The sequence below is a fragment of the Magallana gigas genome, chromosome 5, assembly GCF_963853765.1.
Source record: "Magallana gigas chromosome 5, xbMagGiga1.1, whole genome shotgun sequence".
Classification (NCBI taxonomy): domain Eukaryota; kingdom Metazoa; phylum Mollusca; class Bivalvia; order Ostreida; family Ostreidae; genus Magallana; species Magallana gigas.
The window spans coordinates 47,455,886-47,481,479 of record NC_088857.1 but is presented as its reverse complement, the minus strand read 5'-3'; the positions used below and the strand labels follow the sequence as shown (position 1 = coordinate 47,481,479).

At 35.3% G+C, this 25,594-nt stretch overlaps 2 protein-coding genes and 2 long non-coding RNA genes across 4 annotated transcripts; 2 read left to right on the top strand and 2 right to left on the bottom strand.

Annotated features, from left to right (window-relative positions):
- Window positions 1-627: 627 nt before the first annotated feature.
- On the bottom strand, window positions 628-2,148 carry LOC136269510 (uncharacterized). The gene is made up of 4 exons (XR_010714350.1): window positions 1,719-2,148; window positions 1,195-1,317; window positions 1,001-1,096; window positions 628-794 (listed from the first exon to the last, which is right to left on the bottom strand). It is a non-coding gene; the product is annotated as an uncharacterized lncRNA (long non-coding RNA).
- Window positions 2,149-9,974: 7,826 nt separating this feature from the next.
- LOC105333382 (uncharacterized) lies at window positions 9,975-14,442 on the top strand. The gene is made up of 2 exons (XR_010714347.1): window positions 9,975-10,999; window positions 14,159-14,442. It is a non-coding gene; the product is annotated as an uncharacterized lncRNA (long non-coding RNA).
- A 787-nt stretch (window positions 14,443-15,229) lies between these two features.
- On the top strand, window positions 15,230-16,722 carry LOC136269556 (uncharacterized). Its single transcript, XM_066085953.1, has one exon. It carries the CDS (start codon window positions 15,316-15,318, stop codon window positions 16,459-16,461), a length of 1,146 nt encoding a protein of 381 aa, XP_065942025.1. The 5' UTR covers window positions 15,230-15,315; the 3' UTR covers window positions 16,462-16,722.
- Window positions 16,723-17,913: 1,191 nt separating this feature from the next.
- Window positions 17,914-25,293, bottom strand: LOC105333380 (TAF5-like RNA polymerase II p300/CBP-associated factor-associated factor 65 kDa subunit 5L). Its single transcript, XM_011436312.3, has 15 exons — window positions 25,136-25,293; window positions 24,788-24,945; window positions 24,458-24,576; window positions 24,111-24,240; window positions 22,924-22,987; window positions 22,691-22,751; window positions 22,308-22,503; window positions 21,751-21,927; window positions 20,966-21,078; window positions 20,666-20,747; window positions 20,432-20,543; window positions 20,048-20,216; window positions 19,345-19,467; window positions 18,821-18,884; window positions 17,914-18,697 (listed from the first exon to the last, which is right to left on the bottom strand). The coding sequence occupies exons 1-15, from the start codon at window positions 25,202-25,204 to the stop codon at window positions 18,583-18,585; spliced, it is 1,752 nt and encodes a 583-aa protein (XP_011434614.3). The 5' UTR covers window positions 25,205-25,293; the 3' UTR covers window positions 17,914-18,582.
- Window positions 25,294-25,594: the final 301 nt, after the last annotated feature.

Sequence of the window (25,594 nt, the reverse complement as noted above, 5' to 3'; positions counted from 1 at the left end):
TTTATCATTATATTTTTTTTATATCTTAGTCCGATTCATTTCAAACTAAATTCCTTTAATTGATTAAATAGTTCGAATCAAAACCAAAGCGCCGTATGAAATAACAACGGGGGGAGGGGGGTTAAATTTTCCTTTATAATCTCGGACGTCAATTTTGATTAGCTAATTAACTCAATCAGGCGTGAAGTTGTCAGTCGATTAAAAAAAAAGAAACTAGGATTTGATTTAAAACGAAACCACAAAAACATGTAAATAATAAGAAGACTTCTCCTTTTTTTTAATAACAAAGCCTGCATATCTCCAGAACTCGCTTGTAACTAGATATCAATCAAGTCAATAATTTACCCTGAAGACTGAAAATACGGAATAAATTTTATGATTTTAGCTCAAATCCTGTCCAGGTTTCATTTACTGAAATACATTACATGTAGTTTGCTTTCATATCAGTTTCACACATTTTAAAATAATTTTTTTTTTAGATAAGTTTGTGACATTATTGTAATCCATTCCTGATCTCAGTAGAAAAAAATGAAAATGTATAAACAAATAAATAAATAACAAGACCAATGTCGTAATTCAGCATAAAACAGTTCACATCATGAATTCATATATAACAAAATACAGCGTTTTAGATATTTTATTTCACAGTTACATGCATGATACTGGCAAGTTTTCGTATTAGCCCGAGGACACAGAGCTGGCAAAAGCTGCGGGAACAAGGAGTATCAGGGGAAGCGCAGCGGCTCCCAGCAACAAGTACAAGTTCCTTCTAGGCTTCATTGAGGTGGTTTTAACTGCAAAGTTAGGCAAATGGATGTCAAGCGATTATCTTTTATTATTATTTTTAAGTACACTGTATTTGAAATTTTATAGTTAGGCGGATATAACAAAAATATATCATTGGTTGTTAAATGATCTTTCCAATACTTATATAGAAAATATGCTGTTTTATTTTTTAATGGAAAGAAATTAGGTAAACTTTTAACATAAAAAAAATTACCATCGCAATATTTTCCTTCAAATTCCGAAAAACACACACATTTGCCACCCTCGCAGTTGCCATGAAAACCACATTGTAAACTGGATTCGCAATCACCTAAATAATTAAAATTAAGACACAAATATATCAGAATCTGGATTTCGACAACACGCGATAGATTATACTTTGCAAATACGTATTCTGTTTTACGTAACCACGACATTTTGGTGGTCCAAATGTATTCTCTGGGCATGTACATTCTCCGTACCCCTGTGGTGTGAGGATACACTGGGTGATTCCCTCGCATTGATTGGTCCTTCCCAATTCATCACAGTTGCCTGTAAGATTAATGATTATCTATTTCATAAATCGTTTGTCATGCCCCGAGCTCTAAGAAGGAATTAAACTTGTTTCACCGCTTCCTATCTAAGGTAATCGAGGTCCCATTTTTTTCCCTGCCTAATGTTTGTATTTTTCTATAAAGATGAATAACGCTAATCAATAATTAGTTATCAATCAGATGATGTAAATTAGTACCAATACCTTCTTTTTTAAAAAAAAACCCTCAAAATTAACAGATCACGTGTATGTTAATCATTACAATGGCATTATTGTATACATTGGTCAATCTCTCTCTCTTTCTCTCTCTCTCTCTCTCTCTCTCTCTCTCTGTTATGTTTGTCCTTCTGTCTATTGGTCCGTCCGTCTGTTTGTTGGTCTTTTTACTTGATATACTCACCCAGACATCCGTCGCTCAGAGCTGTAGTAAGAGGGTAAAAGTCGTAGAACCCGATCTCGCATTCACAATAGTCGTTATTATTACAAAAGGCATTAGCGCCACAGTCGGAATTTACGTAACATTCATGGCCACCTGATCTCGTTTCTCCAATTAAACTGAAACATATTGAAAAGAAAACCAAGGGACGGCTTAGACCTTTCATGATTAGCGCTTTCTGCTGTGTACCCGCATCATTACCTTTTGGGTTATTTATACATGTACGTGACGTGCGTTATGATAATTTGTCTGCACTGCATTGGTGTGTCATAGGACCGGCGGCATCCAGTGCTAGCAACCACTAACAGCAGCCACCAAGAACCGTAGAAGCTAGCAGCCAATAAGGAAATTAATCAAAGTACTGAGAGTACTGGAACTAAAAATTATATTTTACTTAATTATCGATATTATAGTCAAAAACGGCGAAAATCATCGGGTGAAATAGGGATTATTTTATCTAAGTCATGTTTTGACGTAAACCTTTGAAGAATACAACAATGACAATGAAAATGGTCGGTTTAGCTCACCCGGACTTTGCAGATTTTAGCATTTCACAATGATATAGGGGTAAAAAGTGGTTCATTATCTACCTTATCTTTAAAGTGTGCATCAAACGGATACCAGGGCAGTGTAGGGGACTTGTTATTAATACCTCTTGAGGTCCTCGACCTAATCCTAGTCTTACCAAGCTCTTGTGGTCAATCTCAAGTGAGATATAAACCCCTGAAATTGAGCCAGAACCCATGGGAGCCACTTGGTGGTACCCCTACAGCCCAAATTTGAGACCGAGAAACAATAGCCCCATAGGTCCCCTACACAGCCCTGGTATCCGTTTGATGCACACTTCATAGATAACAGAGATAATGACCCGCCTTTCACCCCTATATCATTGTGAAATGCTAAAATATGACAAAGTTCGGGTGAGCTAACCCGACCTTTTTCATTGTCATTGTTGTATTCTTCGAAGGTACGATGTCTTTTTAATTTTCGATCGATGTTGTTTCTGGGGGAGGGAAAAGGCCAGAGAATAAATTTTTAAATACGCACATGTTCAGCTTCGAAGTAAATAAATTATCTTGCCACACTGGATTGGCTTGGGTTTTTTTATTGTATTTGTATCGTTTTATGCCTTTTAATTTACTTTAATTTATCATGTCTTTTATATCATTATACGTTTGCATGTCACTTTATACAATGTATATAGTTTTTCTTTTTGTATCAATAAGACTACAATTAGACAGGATAGCATTATTTTCATAACTTATAACCCGTATAGACGTATTTGATTTCTATCCAACAAAGACGCATTTATAACTTTTATCCAGGCGAGCTTAACTGCTTCAGAAGTCGTCAATGCTCGTACAAATTATTGAGCATTAATCATTTTGATATTAATTAGAATATGTCGATAATTAAATTAATATAATTTTCTGTTCGAGTACTCGCAGTGCTGCTAGCTTCTATGGGCTTAGTGGCTGCTGTTAGTGGCTGCTAGCTTCAGCCTGGTCATCCAGTGCTAATATATTAATATTCATGTTTTTTGTAAGAAATATATGTATATCGTTGCTGTAAAGCCATCTTAGTCAGTGATATGAAACATACATGGAACAGGCATATTTACATGTTATTTAGTACGCTTTTGCAGCTAAAAATATGATGCCAGAAACCTTGTAGAGAAACTCTTTTTAATTAAGGAGTAGATATAATTTTATAACTAGATGCTGTCATTAGACAGTAATACCCTTACCAAGTGTTTGCCCCTAAATAACACTGTTTTGTACCAGTTTAATAAAAAATGAAGGCCACATGCCAGCTCCGGTATGGTGGTATATCTCGATCTGCCCCTTGTATGCAAGTTATTTTTCTATCAAATATGTTGACATGCAAGATAGTTGTGTCGACATGAAACATAACTATGTTGACATGCAAGAAATTTGCAATCAAATGAGAATTATAAAAAAAATCTCACATATCGCCAACATGTGACATCCAAGATGCTAAATGCAACTTATTTATGTCGACATGCAACTTATTTATGTTAACATGCAAGATAAATATGCTGACATGCAACTTGTTTATGTCAACATGCAACTTTGTTATGTTCACGTGCAACTTATTTATGTTAACATGCGAGGTAAATATAGTGACATTCAGTTTAGTTATGTTCACAAGCTACTTATTTATGTCAACATGCAACTCAATTATGTTCACATGCGAGATAAATATGTTGACATGCAACTCATAAGTTGCATGTCAACATAAATATGTTGTATGTCAACGTATTTATCTTCCGTGTTAACATAATTTAGTTGCATGTTGATATAAATAAGTTGCACGTCGACATAAAGAAATTGCATGTTAACATAAATAAGTTGTATGTCAATATATTTATCTTGCATGTTAACATAAATGAGTTGCATGTCGACATAGATAAGTAGCATCTAGCATCTTGAATGTTACATGTGGACGAGATTTTAGATTTTTTGAGATATTACAAAATTTTTATTTGATAGCAATTTTCTTGCATGTCAACACAAATATGTTGCATGTTGACATAACTATCTTGCATGTCAACATATTTATCTTGCATGTCGACATATTTGATAGAAAAATAACTTGCACATTAGGGGCAGTGATAAGCCACCATACTCCGGTAATACATTTAAAAATTATGATTTTCATAACTGAAGGATGAGATCCCTTCCCATATGATAATACACATGAGCAGCACTTTATGTGCAATTTGGGGTAGAACTGTTTGCATGTGATTTTTCAGTTAATCAATAATCTTAACATTTCATGTCATAGAAAGTATAATGGTCTATATAATTATTACAAACAAAATTAAAAATTAAATTATGCCCCCTCCACGTGGCGTTTGCCGGTGTAACGTAGAATAATGACCCCCGTAGAATAATGACCGCCCGGTCATTATTCTACGTAGAAAAATGACCCCTTTGCCTGAAGAATAATGGTTACATTGAAATTAATGTTAAAACGGGCTTGGCCCCTGTGACCTGTATACCAAATTTCATATCAATATGTTCATCCTTTGCAAAGAAAATGAGCGGAAACTGTTGGTGGACCGACCGACCGACCGACAGACAGCAGCAAAGCAATATGCCCTCCCTTCTTTAAAGGGGGGCATGAAAATAAAGGAGGTCCTAGAACAAACACAGCGCAATGATATATGTTATAAGCAAAAGGTGATGTTCAATAGAATCTGAATATAGAATGGTATTTACTTAGTAAATAAGGCATGATCCGCATTCATTGTTATTGGATTTGATGTTGAACAGTCATAATAAACAGCTGTATTATGCTATCTTACATTCATGTATTAAAAAACTCTATATATAAAGTCAAATTTATATGATTAAATTATATATTTGATTTCATCTACCTTGTACCCAATAGAGAAGGGTTAAATAGGCAATGCCTGCTGTCCAATCCAGTTATGTTTATTTTCATGAAAAAAATATGTTCAAACCAAACAGACAGTTTACAGAATAGATCTTAGTGTATAATCAGGCCTCACCGTCACCAACATTTTCAAATCACTCAACTCAGTCCCTAACTCAAATCCTTATATGAATAGCGCATTAATTTAAAGTCAAAACTCGAACTTGAGGATGAGTATTAACTAGAGGGAAATGGTAACGGTTGGGCCTGGCCTATGTAACTGGATGCGATCACTGCAAACATACATCGCCCGCGTCATATCAGCAATGTTGTACTCCTCGGTGACACTTGTGGGTTAGATGCTGTCATACTTTTCAACGTATGAATCCCGCCTCAAGGAAGCTTAATCACAAGCCGTATGCTGCATAATCTCTCAGTGTTATGAAATTTCTTATTGGTTGCTAGTTTCCTCAAACTAAGTGACTGCTAGGTGGTGGTTCATTATAACTAAATAATTCAGAATCGTGATAGTACTAAGGACACGAACGATCAGGTGAAACGTAAGTAGGCCGTAACCTTTGGGTGCGTAGACTTAACTTATAATAGTACCCAATGATATGATTATAAACATAAGCATACGACTGAATGTGTAATTAATTACTTAGTATACAACTTGGTGTGATATTGTTGTGCTTGGGCAAGCAACAAGTACAATCCATATTTTTTAATAAAACAATTTTTTACCATATTGACTTTTACAGCTTGTTCTATAAATTCAAAAAATTAGACAGATTTTTACATGTTTGTATGTGCATTAAATTTATATGATAAATATATTTGATGTGTTAAACTTTTGTAGCTAGGCTTTATATTAATAAACACCAACGATTAAAATATAACATATGTGCTGGTCAGACTCAGTCGCTTGAAACGAGATAGCATAGTCACTGTGGCAAGATAATATTCGGGGGGCACAGGCTTCAAACTGACCTGGATTGTTTCAGTATCATTGTACCATAACTAGGTGCATTTTTTATTGTAAAATTATGTGGTATATCCCTAAATACATGTTTAAGGTACATGGAGTTATGTTTCTGTTCTATTTAAATTGAAGCCATATAGATGCACCACGACTTAATAACTATGTCACACTGTAAAAATAACTGCAAGATGAAATCAATTTAAAATTTTATTTCAGTTCAATACAACTGTATTCAAGAAATGATCTTATTTAATTAAATTAAAAGTACAATTATAAAAGTACCACTCGGTAAAATACCATAAGAATTAAATACAGCAGAAAGCTAATTATGGTACAAGTGATTTACCAAATACAACTGCATTGGTTATGTTATTGGTTATTGGCTGCGCCCCTCGTGAATTATGCAATCGTCCAAAATATATCTCCAGGCACGTAGCATGTGGGGGGGGGGGGCAGCAGGGGGGGGGGGGGGGCTCCCCCCCCCTACTTTTAGGTGCAGCAAAGATTTTTCTTAGATTTACATACACAAAATTGAATTAAGATGGAGTTGCCCCCTCCCCCCCCCCCTCCCCACTTTTGTGTGACCATTGAAAAATTAAATTGAAAATAAACGGTGAACACTGTTTATTACTAGGAATATCAGGATTTTGAAAAGTAACCTTTTTCCTTTTTTTTTTTGCTTGTCAAGATTTTTTTTGGATGAGTCTGCCCCCCCCCCTTTTAAAAACGATGCTACGTGCCTGATCTCAACATAACCAATGCAATTGTATTGGGTAACTACTACTTATTCTACTTATTCACTACCTGATCCACATGTACATGCATATAATAACATACATTTTCTCAAAAGGCACAATAATATCCCAATTAAGAGTTTATAAACAAGTTGTCACATTTGACGATCCTGTGTCGGCATCGGTAGCCGTAGTACTCTATACTGCATGTCTGTTACTGCATGTTTTATATAACCTTTGTAACATTTTAAACCATGTACTCATGTATACCTCTATATCTGACCTTTTAATATTATACGTAAGCAATATATCATACTCAGGCGGGAGACTCAAAACCTGCATCCCAATACTCCAAGTCCTAAATGAGGTTATGTAATCAGGTTCCGAATTCGGGCACAGTAAATTCCAAATTAAAAATATTCTATAGATTCCTATTTAAACGCGAGGAATTAATATCCGCGCAAAATCGCGAGAAGCACCCTTCGCGGATTTTAAAATCTCGCCATTATTGTCTAAGAGTTAAGAACCATACAAACCTGCGGAATCGCAGATCGCGGAATTAAGTACTCGCGTAATATAAGGAATTTACAGTATAAACAAGTTATCAACAAATTGTCATATTTGACGATTCTGTGTCCTATACGATAGCCTTGATACTGCAAGCTAGTCATGTAAAGCCTGTTCTATCTGTTTTACCTTTGTAACCTTGAAGCCATGTATAAAATAATGTCTGTAGCTATGAATTTTTAATATTGTACGCATGCGATGCATCATACTATTAAGGGAGACTTGGAGACTCAAAACCTACATCCTAATACTCTTTGAATGACAGATCTGACAATTTTGCTGCTGTTGTTGCAGAGAAAGAAACATAACTCTGGAATTCAAGCAATAAAAGTTCACTCGTGATCATCGTAGATGGGCCGAACTAGTCGGAACTGTCAATCATAAGTAAAATGTTAAATAATCCCCTGTAAAATGATGTTAAGGCAGATCTTTGATTTTTGGGCTTTTAATTTTGATTTTGATTCAGCTTAAAACTTGGACTGTTATATTTGATTTTGTAACTTTGACAAACCTATAGGATCTGCTTGTGAATCTACTATTGGAGTTAGTGGTTCCTAAGTTTGCACCTCAAGGTGATTAAGAAGACGGACGTCTAACAAGAATCATTGTTATTTGTTTGAGATATGGTTTTTCTTTATATATTTACACTTGCAAATGTTTTCCTTACATAACACTCTTTGCGCAATCCGCTGTTATTTCTGTATAACAGTCATTTTTCATCAATGACAACGGCTATTGGGTGAGTAAAATTTATCTCAACAACCACTGTACGGATCCCATTTTCTCAGATCTTCTATTAAAAGAATCTGTTGCTTGTTAGGATGTTTTATCCCAGTGTTTCTTATTTCATAAATCGTTCAACTGTATCTGGAATCTGTGTTTGAAAAAAAAAACCCTAAAGATGTTTGCTCTCTTGTCCGATTCGTCTTAAATAAAATTCAATTCAACCAAAGAAATATGATGCAGTTTTGTGACATTATAATTGAATGAAAGGCACATTTTTCTCGTAAACTTCTCTGTGGGAAAAAATAAACTATTTTACTTTTTATCTAAGTCACAATGTACAAGTTTTGGCTAAATATTATTTAATCTAAATGAATATCAAATTGTATCGGATATTCTGGGACACCCTGTACTTGAACCTCTTGTTGAATGGGTTGAGTGCGGTTTGAAAACTGAAATATCTATTCCTGACAGTGTCAACAGATTTTACAACCAATTTGCTATTGTACAAGATTTAACTGCTCTGTGTGGTTGTATTAACTTACAAACAAATGTTTCTCTTCTGTCCTAATAATTTTGGTTTTTTCTACATATTCTATTGTACAAGATACGATACCTTATTATGGTGTTCTTCATATTTTGGAAACTTGACAGAAATTGGGCTTTGTCCCACTCTCCTCGACTTTGTTAAATCTTTCAAAGTAAATATAATTTCATCATCTGTGATGTTCATGTTTTCAATATCAAATTTGTGAATTTCAGATAACCTGCTTGCTGGGGCAAATACCAAAAATAAATAGAGCTTAACTGAAATTTCAGTTTCAGTTTCAAATCTTTGTTATTTTCCATGAATATGAATATGATATGTGAGAGTACTTTATTTACATCCCACATTTGCATGTATCTTAGGCTTGTTGCCTTTCTGTTGAAATTCCTGTCATAAGTAAACAAATAAGGTCATGTTTACCAATTTATTGCCTTCAATTCCTACATGGAATGCAGGTATTGCAGATCTGTTACTGTTAATTGTTCTATACTCATAGCCTTTTGAATATAACACATCTAGAAAACCAGCTTCATGTTTCACAGAGGTTTGAAATGGATCAATTTGTTTTGATTGACACCAGTTATGCCACTCTCTCCCTTTGTTGTAAGCTCTCCGAGTCCCTTGTCCTCCATCCTGCAGCCAAGAGCTCAGACGTTTGCTCTATAACTCCTGCTGCTTGTTTTTGTCTCCTGAAACCTTCCAAGCCACTAGCTTTAAGGTTTGACTGTTGACAAGTGGGTGCACTACTCCCTCTGCTGACAGTAGCAGGTTTTTCATGGGAGGTAAAAGAATCGGCTCCTTTGCATAACCCTATATACCTGTCTAAAATTTCTAATGTTCAACGATATCCCATCAATATTAAGGATTTTGTTTAACTCATAGCTATTTTATTTTCATTAAATACCAGTGATTGTTATAAGTGCTGAGAGATTGTACTTTGACATTCTAACCCCCTATAGGTTAAATATCAAGTTCTCAAACTATCTATTGCAATATTCCGCATCAATCCTTAAGTGGTTTTCATTATGCCCTTTAAATCCACCACAATTGGCGCACGAGCAGATGCGACGTAAAATTAAGATTTGGATCGTAGACTGTTGCCAAAATATTCGCACATGAAAATTCGTACTAAATTCGCACGATCTAAAGCGACCTTTGTGCGATGCAAACGCATTAAATCTTGCGATATATTTTGCGTCTATATGCTACTGTTTTACAATAAAAAACGAGTGTTGTATGATAATTAATGCAAGTGATCAGGTGGACGTGCGGCGCTCGTGCGTTCATGCGTTCCATGGTACGAATGCTTGTGCGAGTCAGAGGGGGTAAGATGCGCCTCTTAATCCATGACCTAACCCACCAAGGTCTTCTTTGTTTTTTATATCGTTGTCGACAACGAATAAGTAACGCCAGCACGCCCATATGTCTTTTCTGGAGTTGTGCTCGGAGATTCAGTAAACCCAGCAGACGGCGAGGAGGTATTGACGCAGCAGCATCCATGGTCAACTGTGGTCTGAAACAGAGATGCTTATACAGGGTATATTTGCTAGTGGCAAATCATGGCAAATTGAAACTGATAAATCGTGCAATGAAAGTAAAAACGTTGCAAGATTACATGAGACACGTTGAGCAACAGTCTCATGGTCGCAAAACACACGCATAGACGGCTGGTATTCATCTTTAAAAATCGTGCATCACTTTTGCGAGTATGCAAAACGTTGTATGACGTTCGTACTAAAGTTCATGCGTTGCATTGCAATAATTTATGATCGCATTTGGTCGCGTCCGAATAGTGTGCATGTCCATTATTTTAAGGAGACTTGATGCGACCACCTAAACGCATTCTATGATTGCGGGACAACGTGCAACGTATGCGAGACCTCGTGCGAAGCTAAAACATTCCGATTGCAAAGTGTTGTAAATTGCTCGTGCGTCAACTGTGAAAGGGCTTTTAGATGTTAATTTCCATTTTATATATGAAAAATTCAAATAGATTTCTAATGTAATTTTCTTTCTGACCGCGTCAATTGTGATACTCAAAACATTGTTTGGCGCTTATAGACTAATTAACGAACTACTGTATGGTGGCATCGATTTACGAATGCCTAGCACAACGAGGGACTAGCAAAAATGAAAGAAGTCGGGTTGCATGGATCGATATAGGATGTGGAATTCTCGGGCTTAATGAATCACCCATACCAAGAAAGCCTTCTTGAGCAACAGCTTATAAGAGAAATGCCGATGCTTCGGAATTCGGAGGACTCTGATCAGAAGGAAGGAAGCTGTACAGGTAATATGATCTTATGAAATATCTTCCTTCATTTTGTGTTCGATATTTTATGTGTCATTTAGTGCAAATGCACTCGGATAAATTTTCTAGGAAAATCAAGTTACGATTCAGGTATTCTGTAAAACTTGGATAGATTTTACACCAATTAATTATAGACGTTGCAAAATAAATTCTGTTTTCGTCACAGACTCTAGAGGAATACTTTAAAATAAATGGTGTGTTCATAATAAATAATAACGAAAGTGTGTTAAAATTCAATAACCTAATAAAACATTTATGTCAAGTTGGAGGATCATATGTAATTACTGTTTAATTACATGTATGTCAGAGAAGATTATTTTAACAATCATATCAAAGCAAATCATATCAAGTAACAACACCGGTGCTGTTTTGTTTACAAACTCTGTGTATTTTTAAAATAAAAGGTTGAAATCGAGCAGCCAGGCTATGTGTTTGTGGCTTTTGGAGCTTTCTAGTAGCGATATGTGATTACCAATGTCATATATTAAATACTTTTAGCTTGCTTAGTGGAATTATTAGTTGTGATTTCAACAGAGCGATTTTCAATTCCAAATAAAGTCCTACAAGTAACCGGGTGAATAATGATGTCTAATTCATATGGATGGCTTCCCTGTAATATTTTTTAAAATTGTTTGTTTTTCCAAAACGTATTGAAAATGAAGTATTCGCGGGTTTTCAGACATAATACAGCAAATGATTTTAATGTTAGAGAGATTTCGAAAGGAGTGGCTTTGATTTAATTATTCATCATTAGAGTTTTCAAAGGAATAACGATGACTAATTCATCACTAAAAAAATAATTCCCGTAATTTCGTTATTTTCCTAACGCAGGAATGTAGCAACAGGGCTTTAAACTTTCTTTTCTTATATAAATGTATTGAAAAATAAACAAACAAGCTGTTTGATCCATCAAAGTTTTCAATTTGTAGGAAAAAATGATGTTGGAAGTTGATAACGAAACATTATAATCGATCGTACCCCCATTCACGGATGAGTAATTTGGTGTTAGACGCTTAGGTGTTTGAAGAAATTTGGTGCCAGAAATTTTGGCTTCTCGACTTTACGTGCCCCCCCCCCCCCCTCCCCCCTCGAAACACAAACCAAACTTCATAGGCACAAAAAAAACCTGCTTCATAATATTCTCTGAAATAAATTAAAACAGTTTAAATTGCATTTTAACGATGAACATGTATTTATTCAAATAAATCGTTTTTTGTTAAAATTGTGTTTTCTGTTCTATAGAAATCGACATACGATCATATCAAAACGCATTGTAAAATATTTCGTCACATGTAGTACGAGTGTGCTTATCAAGGGAAAAATTAACTTTGGTTGACGATTGTCTGTGCAAAGTTTGACTGTTGAAAACATTTATGGAGCATTAATGCAATACATCATTTTTCCCACAGTCGGTTGCAACAGTCACAAACCTACTAGCTATCGCGGGACAATATAGCAATTACAGAGTATTGGGTTACATCTTCATTAAATATTGGTGTTGGATTTCATTATGAGATCGATATGGAATACACAACACGCGGATGAGTCATCGGCTTCTGTTGGAATTTGTCAGATCAATATTCTCCGATATGGGTTGCGTGAGAAAATCAGATTTCCTATACATATCAGCAACACATAATAATGCTTCTCTCTCTCTCTCTCTCTCTCTCTCTCTCTCTCTCTCATTATTTAACCCTCGATGACCCCCCCCCCCCCTCCACCCACTGTCCAGCTTCGACCTTTTTTCTCATCATTTTCACTTTAGGCATTTTAGATTTTGACAAATATATTGGAAACAAATGCATCAATTCTGCATAATTCTTAGTTGTCATTTTAAATTATGACGGCACTGTATTGTATGGCATATCCCAAGTTTATTCGAAACGAAAATGTTTTACCAATTCATAGTAAAACATATTTGGTAACGGAATAAAAGGCCCACTGTTCGAAAAATCTTCTACCTTATGTAGCTACAATTAAAGGCATATTAATTATGCATCGATTATGTGTAATTAAATCGTGATTTCGTCCGAGACCGGACTATGACAACTTATGTGTTTATTCAGCGCGGTACTCTTGAAAGTGAATCAGAGGTATAATTGCTATTAAGTTACCCCAAACAGCTGAGTTAATAAAAAAAGAATAAGGATTATGACATCTGTTTATCTGGTACAAAGGGACACAGAAAACATATAACTACGCAAAGTAGAACGTGTCAATTGAACACGTTAATCCGATAATTCTGGGATATCCATTTGTCAGAGTTTTAGGGATGCCCATATTGTAAAACAGCTTAAGGTAGGTTTCATGATGGAAAATATTACATTTTTTTTTTACTTTTATTTTATATAGTTAAACAACTTTTCATTCACTTTGAATTGATGTCAGGTTGGAGAAACCGATTCATTTTATGTATGCAGATTTAAATATACATTATAAGCATTAATGATTTAGCGTTATAAAGTGAACTAGGTGACAAAACTTTTCCTGATTAAATATATACAGATTTAATAAAGTATTGTAGAGTTGCAATTCTTTGGGGTTGCTCATGCGGATATGATGGTAGCGAGCATTGTAGAGAAAGAATGCTCCCGCAATTCACGTCTAAATTTCTCTCAGAATCTCTCTTCATTTATCCATATATTGTTAGTCAAAGTGGGTAAATAATTGTTATTGTCAATCAGTAGGTTTTATTGATGGAACAGACAATTCTTCCATTTATGCCGAGTGCAAACATTTGGAGCATAACATCGGTCAGTGACGCCCGACGTCCGTCTTCTTATTGTAGCTTAAGTCGATCGATCCAATCTATACGTATATTCAACCTTAAAACTTCAAGACAAGCGCGGGGCATTTTTGGGGAGACTGGTGCATGCCTCCGCTATTTTTGTCAGCCAGCATGTTTCATATATTTATGAATAGGAAAAGAAATTCTAGACAGGTGGATTGTCCATAATTTTAAGACGGTGTAAAATGAACCTGAATGTTGGTATTTCCAACAGACTGGGTCTTCTAAGACCTCACTGGTCAAGAATACCATACCGAAGTGTCTTGATAGGAAACTAATTAAAATTGTTCCCTTTTAGACGAAAATATGCTACATTAATGAAAAACTTTGACAATAATTTCTCATTCTAGGTCAAGAACTATGAAGATTCGACAGCTTCTTCCCAGCAACTTCTTTCAAAAATCCAAAAGTAAAAAGAAGAAACATTTTGGCAAATGCAAGGACAATTTAAAAGAAACAAATACTGTCACTGAACATTTCGACCATGCCGAAGTTTTAGTCCACTCTCGTGAGAACAGTATATCAAATTTGGTGGATCTTCATTCAGACTTGGACACTTTGTTTGAAACCCTCCGATCAAGAGCAAACCGAACGCACGCGACTCAGCAAACTTCGGAGACAGAGTTACAAACCCTAGAACAGAGCGTTGTGACTTATGAAAATATAGGACAATTCAACAGCTTGAAACCAAGAACAAGGATTCGAACCAACTAGTGCTGAAACGAATACCATAAATCAGTATTCGAATATTCGTGAGTGCTATTCGATTCGTATTCAAATATTCGTAGACGTCATAGACAATGTATTAAGCATATATGATAGTTTGTATTACTAAGTGGGTGTATGTGTAGACTGCTTAAACATGTCAGTTCGACGTTGACACTTAATGCAAGAGTATCCATTGAATTGGGTGCGCATTTAATTTTTAAGCAAATAATAATATACTGATTTTTTAAAAATCTCCATCAACTACAATCAAAAGATTTATTACTTCTTTAATAATATACTGCAGTCCTGACTCCTGGATGAGACCGATACGTTACTTCGTAAGTCAGTCCAAATATTTCCGCCATGTTTGATTTAGTATTAAACAGAAAACTGATAACGCTCATAACTCCGGAAATCTTCTGTTTATTTAAAAAAACAAAACAAATTATATCGAGGTATCTTTTAAAAAAACTTTCGATGTACCTTTCGATATTAATTCTCAGTAGCTCACACTCGTTCAAACAGTTAAGCAATTTTTTTCTTCAGCGTCTGACATGAATTGAAAAATCCAGAATGTTTGTCTCCGTTCGATGTAAACCCTGCTTTTACTTTCAAGGTAAACAAGCATGGCGGAAGAGGAATGGAAGAGTCTATTACTGGGTTAAGTAATAGACTCTACCAAGCATGGCAGTCATGGATGGCTTTATATTTACTTTCGTTCCGAGTAAAATGAAATAACACGATGCTGCATAGTTTACAGTGCTTGATATGGGTGTTTAACATGTGATCGAATATTCGAATGCTAAATATACATTCGAATATTAGAAATTTACTATTCATTCGCGAATATTCGAACATTCGTTTCAGCACTAGAACCAACCCTTGGATTCAGGTTCCAGCCACTGAGCTGTGCATTTATCAGTCGGATTCGGACAATAAATACGCTGAAATTCAGAATTTGGGGAGTCGAAAGGAAAGCGAAGTTGTTGAAAGACTTGTAGTATGTAATATTCCCGAGAAAGACGACATACTTGAAGCGCAAGAGAATCTTTTCATTTCGAAACGCCAGAGACGGTCTGCAGAAAAGAACATTGAGACCCATTATCGCTGGTCTATAATATCCGAGGGTGACGTGTCTATTGACTGGGAGTGCCACACATTTGATGAAGACTGGGACAATAGCAACCTAACATACACTTATAATGCACCGTATGAAAATGACCTTGACTTGATCCTAGAGCAGGGGATGTCCGAGGCCGACTACACACGAGTTTCTATTGAGGACCTTTTACAGGAAATCGTGTATGACACCGATTATCACAAAAATACCACAGACGATGACACAGAAATGGCAAACAATGAAGACCGTTCAGATAATTCTAGCATAATTTCGTATCCAATGACGAATGCTAATGACGTCACAGGGGAGGGTTTAATGCAAGAATCTCTGGACGCAGGCTACGCAAGTCTGACTAGAGACGGGACTCTAAGCTCGGACGACGATGAAAGAATCGACATGGATAATATGAACTCTAATTTGCCATGCCGAGAATTTTCGCCATTGGAGGAAGATGACAAACCTCAAGAAATGGATTTCGCCGTAGGACAGGAAGCGGAATCTGGTGAACGTACGTTACCGGAAGTGAAACAAAGTCTTCAAGAGAAGATAAACCAGCTACGTCTTGAGAAATTAGTCGTGCAGAATAAGATTAAGGAGGCTCAAGAGGAAGAAAAAGCCCGAATAGAGCAGAGGAGGCTTCTGCAGGGTAAATTTCCAGCGGAAAGAAAATTATCATTATTCAAAACCCTGATTGATCTAAAAGAAAGACTGGAAAACCAAACTATGCGAATACAGAGAAGCTACTCAGCAGTTTTAACCATGAAGAGGAACTTCTCTCGCCAGAAAACCCCAGTAATTTGTGTGTCCACCAAAATTACGTTATAGGGAGTGAATCGGAAATTTGAAGGACTTTTTTTTTTAATTTTGAACTTATTTAAAATGTTTTAAGAACAATAAATTATCTTTTCCTTACTACCGAAGACCGCTTATATTACGTACGGTGAAACCGTAGATTGATTGCAGGTGAATGTTTATTTTGTAAAGACAGATCTTTTACTTTTAGTGCTTGAGTTTAGAAACTTCGTTGTAACAATGTTGTAATTGCAGTTTCTTCATTAGTTTTAAAATAAATATATTATTATACTTTTTTGGTTTCGTTCTATCTCGAGGACCCTAAGGAAGCTATACACATTTCCCCCAGGGTGAAAACGTAAATTAGTACACAATTGCAACTGAAAGGTATGCATGAGCCATAACCTCAAAGTGGAAAAAATAAGGACACAAATGAAAAAATCTGGAAAATTAATTCAAGGTGTATTGACAGCAACACAATCCCAAATTTACTTATAAAGTTTCATTTAGATTGAGTTAATTCAAATACCATATTCACACTACAAAGTGTAAGTATTCTCATTACTATAGTCATTAGATGGCCAGACCTCAATGTTGAAAAGGGCCAAATATCCCAGAAAAATACTGGATTCGGATTCTTGGTAATTTGCCCATCTACACATGGTGTTCTTATAACCTATAGAGTTTCATCAATTGAAAGTTTGTACGGCAGTTTAAGAGGAGTTGTCTTGACAAACGGTTCATTAGGTAGAACATTCTACATGTATATACAGGTATGGCCAAAATTCTAATTTCAAAAGAGCCTAAATTCCCCCAAAAATAAAAGGAATCGGAATTTCTCGGTAATATGCACACCTACACATTGTCCTTGGGTTACATTACCTTCAAAGTTTAATAAAATTCTGTGTGCAGCGGTTTGGGAGGAGAACTTGCGCTAACACACTGTCCATTACTGTATTCAACAAATGTCCAAGTTTAAAAGTGCAGAAATTCCCAGAAAAATAACCGGAATTCCTGGTAATATGTACAACTACGCATTATATTCGTAGTTTTTACAAAATTCTAAGCTGTGGTTTAAGTGAAGTTCCGCAGAAAAAAAGAACAGACCTAAGACTGTTAGACCGACCGACTGACATGGGTCTAAAACATTATACATTATACCACCACCAACTTGTTGCATTGGGTTTAATAAATTTAAATTAGGAAAATGTTAAACCATTGAAAAGTTTGAATTGATCAATGGGTATATACTGCTTCCCTATATCTTCTATCATTGCTGTAACTTATCCAGTATACCTGGATTTGTTTATCTAAAACAATGTTTGCCATTCATTGATTCAGCCATCTTTTATTGTACAGTCCATCCCACCTACAACAGTCAATCCGACACTAAAACAATGTTTGCCATTCATTGATTCAGCCATCAACTGAACAATACGTGCTTGTACTTGATGATGGCCTGTGTAAGAAAAACATTACAATATATACTGGTACATAAAAGATTTATTCTTTCATATTACTCTACTTGAGATCTTTTAAGAACATTAATTAAATGCAAGTACCTCTTGCATGCCATAAATTTTACAAATATTTAAAGAAAAACACTACCCAAACCCATGATTATTTTCAATTGTTTGTCAGCATAGAGAATTTGTTTAAGTTACTGACTCAGAGTAAACAATCGTTTGTCAGCATAGAGAATTTGTTTAAGTTACTGACTCAGAGTAACCAATTGTTTGTCAGCATACAGAATTTGTTTAAGTTACTGACTCGAGTAACCATTTGTTTGTCAGTATAGAGAATTTGTTTAAGTTACTGAATCAGAGTAAGCAATCGTTTGTAAGCATTGAGAATTGTTTAAGTTAAAATTGACTCAGAGTAACCAATTGTTTGATTGTTTGATTGTATCATATATTACAGGAATAACCAGTTATTGCATTTGGAAAAAACCTTGACAACTGAGCCGCTTCAGTGATTACTGACTTCAACAGTACTTTACAGGGGATTAATCTTGGTCCTCATTTTTCTACAGTATTTGTCTATCAAATGGCAAATCTGACTGAACACATCCAGTGAACTTATCACTTCCTTTTGTTTTCTTCCAATCTTCAGACAGGGGAATTTCTCTCACTCAAGCAATACCAAATTTTATATTCACACCGCCCCTGCTCCTCTGAGTACATTGTGCTCTGAATACTGTAAATAAGTCACCACCGCAGATTTTGCGGAAAAGGATCCTAGCAGTTCAGGGGATGAAATTCCATCTGAGCTGTAACATAAATAACACTCAAGTTATCATCTCGTATCATTATTTCAAAACAATGTTATAATTAGATGACAAATTGCTTGAGTTAATATCTGTTAATAGTGTAACTGAGTTGAATGAACTCACTGGGAACTGCTACTGGCCACGCCTTTCCTGATGTCCCAGACTTTTATTGTACAGTCCATCCCACCTTCAAAAGTCAATCAAATGCTCAAAACATTAAAATGTACAGGAAAAAATGGATACAATGTACAGTAAAACTTTTTCCTTCTATAGTTTCTGCTGATGTTGTTCCATACTAAAAAACCCCAAACAAAAGGATGGACAGGGAATTATATACAGTCATGTACATGCATAAAGTGGGCTTTTTTATATCATAGTTTTAGTTTCAGGTCGGCAAAAGTCATGTACAGCCAAATCTCAGTATCTTTAACTTCATGGCAGATAGACAAAACTTTATTTTACAAATATTCAAGATTCTTAATAAAACTGTAGTTGGGACTTCCAACTCAATCATATGTTACACGGGATATCAAAGTTTAACTGTATTTGCGGAAGACCTCACAATTATCTACATGCAAGTACCAATACATATACTTGTGATCTAAATTTTGAGGGTGGACAGTCATCAGTGTTGTGTGGGTGGTTACCTGAGGCCAGCAGGGTGCTGTCTCCACTAAAGGACAGGGAGTGTATGGTGTCGGTGTGACCCTTCAGTTCCTTGTACAGCTGTCCAGAGCTCAGGTCCCACACTCTTATTCTCTTATCTTCACCTTATTATTTGTAATCAAAACCATAATTTACTGGAGTTGTAAAAGATGATGTGTCATATTTTAGTAAAATAGATATATATACTTGTATTTCAATTAAAAAATACTAAAGAATTGAATTGAAAACACTTGAATATAAATCATTTTTCAGACGTAAAAAAAAAAGGAATGGCATTCAGTACTCATTGAAAATGGTGATTTTCAATTTGACAAGAATTATATATTTTAGGCAGCCACATATATATATTCTAATTAAAAGTAATTGTTTGAAGATCTATACTTGCTGCAATTTTGTACCAGTCCCTACTTTTGCAGTATCTCATACATTATTACAATTAATCTTTTCAAACAAGTATACACTACTTTAAAATCCTCATAGCCAGCTATTTATATATTAGTACAGTAAAACACGGTTATAGCGAACACGCTTATAATGAATTGACGCTTACAGCGAAGTGATTTTCATTCCCCGTGACTATATAAGATGTTGTAAACTTGACGGATATAACGAATTACGCCTATAACGAAGTAAAATCGCCAGTCCTTGGCGCTTCGTTATAACCGTGTTTTACTGTACATGTACCTGCAGATGCTAGGTAGTTTCCGTTGGGTGAGAATGTCAGTGTCATGATGGTTCCTCTGTGGCCGTGCATCAGTCGCACAGACTTCCCGTCCTGTAGCGTCCAGAGGCGGACTGAGCGGTCAGAGGAACCGGTGGCCAGATAATTACAGTTAGGATGGAACTTGACACACTACAAGGAATCAAATTCAGGTCTCCTGTCATTATGCTTAAGTTTAAACTTGAGGCAGATATAAAATGAATCCAGAAAAAAATTGAAATTTTATGGTCTGAGGGCTGTAGAGAATTAAAAGGCCTGAAAACTTAAGATCACATAGTTCAGAGGCTTAAATTGCACCATTACTAGGCAAGGAGATGGCTTAACTACTGAATGAATAAAAAACTCACATCTACATCCAGGTTGTGCCCAGCAAATGTGCGTACTGGATAAATCCTGTCACTGACCCACAGTTTGGCTGTGCGGTCTTGTGAACTGCTGGCAAAGTACCCGCCAATGCTTCTGTAAACAGAAGGAACTCAAATCACTCAATGGTGGTTAATCTCAGAGAAAAAATAAATGTTACACAGAATTTTGTTGTTTCTATTTCATGTAAATTCAATATACATTGTAGGAATATTTACCCAACATCTAGATCCCAAATTGGAGCATTATGACCTTTATAACACACTTTGTTGGTATGTGTGCTCATATCCCACAACCGAACTAAAAGGGTTACAAAAATTATATTGATGCAATGATTCAGGAAATCAAATCATTACAAAAATGTCTAGCTAATATTTCTTCATCAGATTGAATAATTTTCTATACATGTAACCTGCTCTGTCATAAGGATGATACAGTTCGAGCACTGTATTTTTCTAAAATTTTCATACATAAAAAAGAAAATTAAATTATTTTGTTGAATTTGTGTGAGGTTAAACCTGTAGCATCCTCTGATGCAGACAGCAGGTGCTTGGAGTCCGTGGAGAAGCAGGTCTTGTAGACAGAGCCGCTGTGGGCCCTCAGGGTCACCGTCTCTGTGTAGCGGGGCTTACTGGAACATATGGCAAACATTGAAACTCAGGTGTCATAAAGCACTGTTAATCATGTTAAGTCAGAGATTCATTAAATAATTCAAAATAAAAAATGATTACAAAATTTATTCAGAAAGGTTACTACTTTGCGTACACATCATAAAAATCCAGGTCACACACTTTCCCTCAATTTGTAATATTGTCTTCCAAATTTAGCATTTGTTCATATATAGTCAATGAATTATTGAATAAAGAGAATTCAAAGATCCTACTCTTTATTCAATCTTTATTTTCTTTTATATTTTTCATATTTATGGTACTATCAATATCTAACAATCAAAGCTTTCATCACGCATGCATGCACATGTCTTTTAATCTCAAAGACATTATTCGACACTTTGTAAATCCTATTACAGTAATATGTGTTAGTGACTTACAAATATATATGCAATAGGACTACATTTCTTGTACCATAAATATGGTACATGTAATGGCAAAGTTTACTATGGCATAGAAGTTCACCTTCATGATACATTTCAAATGCAATTTCATCCCTGTTGCATGAACCTTGTAGGTTGAAGTAATTTGCTCAGTATTTCAATGACAGTAAAATCACAGTTGAAAGCATCTTCACATCTACTTAATTAAGGCAGTAGCTCTCTCATTCCTGTACACGATATTGCCTACCGTACCTTTCTTCTAAAACGTCCACGTTCCAGTAATCGGCTGCTATGTACAGTTTACAAGGGTCCACTGTTTGGGGGGTGGACTGCAAGAGACTAGGGGTGGTGCTCCAAAGCTTGATAGAAGCATCCTCAAACCCAGCACTAATGAGGGTTTTATCAGGTGAGATATCAACAGTGCACAGCCTGAATTAAAAGATATGTTTATGTCAATTATAAAGTGTTCTTTCCTTTTACCAGGCAAAAACTGAATTCAAATTTAAAAACACACAACATTTAAATAAAAATGTTTCCCTAATTTGTTATGTGTATACAAATATGTGTATGCTTTCAAATAATTTATGGCTTAATCGTATACATGTTCTCATGCACAGATCAAGAATTTTTCCATTTGGGTTCTGAGGGATAATTTTGTTTGCCAGGAACATCCGAGGCCTATTTTTAGTAACTTTACAAGTTTGAATTTTTCAAGAGGGGTGAGCCCAGACCTCCCCATTCCCCTTAAAATTTTTGCATTTGTATATGTATTGCAAGGAAGACAACTGTGACTGAAGGAATGAACTAACCCTTGGTATGCATTGATGAATGTGTAGAAACAAATGGAGGGTAGACATGGAGGCCCCTCCCTCACTTGTCTGATTGACAGTTGTAATGCTGACATAGCCTCCAAGTGCTCTGGATCTTCCTTTATCTCAAAAGACTCCTCCTTTGTTGTACTCAAGCCCTCGGTTAAATCCAGCTTTCCTTTGGCTTCATTGTCAACTAATTTACAAAACACACATTATCTATGAATTAAAAATCCATTAATTTATTTCTTCACATTAAATGCATCCAGGTGATACATGTATATCACATCTTATTGCATTAAAATATCATTTTAAAATAACCTTATAAAATAATGGAAATTTCAAGAGTTACCACTAAAAGAAATGGGTAGACCAAAAAATACCTGTATTTTCTAACTTGATATGTTGATTAAAAATTTGATATATTGTGCTGTTGTCTTCATGCTGAAATATAACCAAAAGGGAGATTATAACATGTCATATATAAAATAATATATTATTACATTTGTAAATATCAATAATTCAAAATTTTTTGCTGCATTTCAGCAACAAGTATGTCCTGTATTCCATCATATTTGCAATAAAATTCTGACATTTTCTTTTACAAGCTTCTTACCTTTAAATGTCTAAGTAAATATTCCAAAGCCTCCTCTGATAACTTTATTTTGAATTTATTCTCCCTAGAAAACCAAAGCAAGGACAGAGTGTCATTTGAGAGCCTAAAAGTGTCAACGGTTTGTCTATCAAGTTATTATAAAAATTGATAATTTGTTGCTACAGCCCAAAAACAAGTATTTTCTCCAATCTGATTAAAACCAGATTCTTGATCCGCTCCTTGTTTTTCTATTGTTGCTACACAAGGATCTGAAGAAACCCCACTTGAGGTCACCTCCTGGCGAACTTTGATTTAAGAATATTCATGAGTTATTTAAGCCAATCAGAGCAATTTTAAGAAATGGTATTTTCGGGTTACAAATTGAAATGGATTCATTGACAAAGCGTTGAAGGGGCATTAGCACATGTTCTCCAATCTTTTGGTATCAACGAGCTAGAGACGAAGCAGAAGTTGATATTCGATGCCCTCATGGAATCCAAAGATTGTATTGGCATAACTTCCAAAACACGTAACCGATGATTTCATTGGTCAAGACAAAGTTTAACAGGAGGTGACCTCAAGCGGGGTTTCTTCAGATCCTTGTGTCACGACAATAGAAAAACAAGGAGCGAATTGAAAGTTTTAATAAGATTGGTACATAATTATAATAATAATTGCAAGTTTTTATATAGCGCTTTTAAAATTGGCGAACCATTTCTCAAAGCGCTTTACAATTATTACCCCAGCAGACCTTGAAGCATTCCAGAGCCTTCTCAGTGCGGCAGCCGTTAAGGCGCTCAAACACTCACATTCCGACAATATCTTTCACTGTCTATAGCCAGGTTCCCATTTTACACTTGGGTGGAGTGAGGAAATACATGTAAAGTGTCTTTCCCAAGGACACAACGTCGACTTGCCGCGGCTAGGATTCGAACCCACAACCTTTCGGTCATGAGTCCTGCACCTTAACCACTCGGGTACCGACGCCACATTATTTTACATGTATTTTCTCTGAACAATATCCATGAATTCCATTATATTAATACGAATTCAAATCAGGTATACAATAAATATTAATTTGTATGTAAATACAGATTGTCTCTTGAGACAGAATCGTTGAAAATGACAAATAATGAGGTAAAAATAAATCTTATGAAAAAAAACCTCTGTATACAATATACAGGATTGCCTTTGATTTAAACTTTCACCTGAAATCTGTTGCCTCTAGACAACCTGACACATCAGATTGGTTGTACAACTTGTGTATAGATTCAAGTGTGTGGGTGAAGGACTTCTCATTCTCAAACAACTTCAAATGTTTACTGTAGAATCGATGAGCTGTAAGATGTAAAGAACATTAATATTTTAACTACCAGGTAAAATGCTTTAACCCTTTAACAGTGTGCTTTATACATTTGAGACCTTTGTTCCTCTTTTTATTGCTATTTTATATGTGATTTGAAATATCAATTTGACAAAAAAATTAACATACAGGGGATATTGTGTGTCCCTTTTTTAACACCTACCACAGTTTGACAATATATTGGTACTTTACCTGGTGTTTTGTGTCCATTGCACAACTGATCAAGGTACAGGTGAACAAACAACGGGTACAACAGGGGCTGAAGCTGGCTCCTGTATGGTTCACTTCCTTTGTTTATGTATGCTTTTAACCTGAAGAAAAATGTACTGGTCTTACTCATTTTCATTAATTATAAGTACCAGTATTCGGTGTTCTATGATGAAAAAGAAGATAATACAAATACTGATTTTTGTAATAGGAACTTATACTTGAATTAAGCTATATATGATATCAAATTAATTTGAAATTGAATTCATTTGACATGTTTGATAAATAAATGTTTATCCTGGACTTAAGTATTACCTGGAGAATTGTTCATCACATGAACTGGCATCCCCACTGATGCTACTGTAGGTCAGAAGATTGTCAACAGTTATCTCACCATTGCTGGCATTGTTCACTGCCATATCACTAATAGTTTGGGCCCATCGCGAATCCTTCTTTTGAGAACTTTCATGGTCCTGAAAAAAGTTGTTACTTTGAAAAGACGAGATGAATAATGTTGTTCATTAAAGGTCTTGTGGTATTCAGCATTCATAATTTGTACAGTTGTATAATGTAAAGTTGATTTTCACTTCTCTAATGGAAACCAACTTTTTCGTGGTTTTTTTTATTATTATTTAACCAGTTCTGATTACTTTAATGACTTACTAGAAACTGTCTCCGTTTCAAGTAATGGTGAACAGATAAATTTATCTGCTCATGGCGTACCCTCTTCATCACTCTCGATGCATGATCTAAAATTTTCGCCGAAAATTCGAGGAAAATCGAGCTAATGAATGGATATCGAACCCGATGTTATTTACAGATATAAAGGTACTTCGATTTACCAAAAGGGGCTCAAATAGAGACTAGAATTATTAATTGCATTATACAGAATATGGATAATATTTTTTTCTCACTCATATTGATGCATTCATACACGTAGATGCACTAGTATAGCTTAATGTCTTTACAAGAGCTTACTTAAAACATTTTGAACCGGCATTACACGAATGTTGCAGTATAATTTCCAGTTACTGTACATATAAAATATTTTTAGATATCTATTATATTATTATTACCCATTGAAATTTACGTGTTAGAGGATATTCTCATTAAATGAAATTT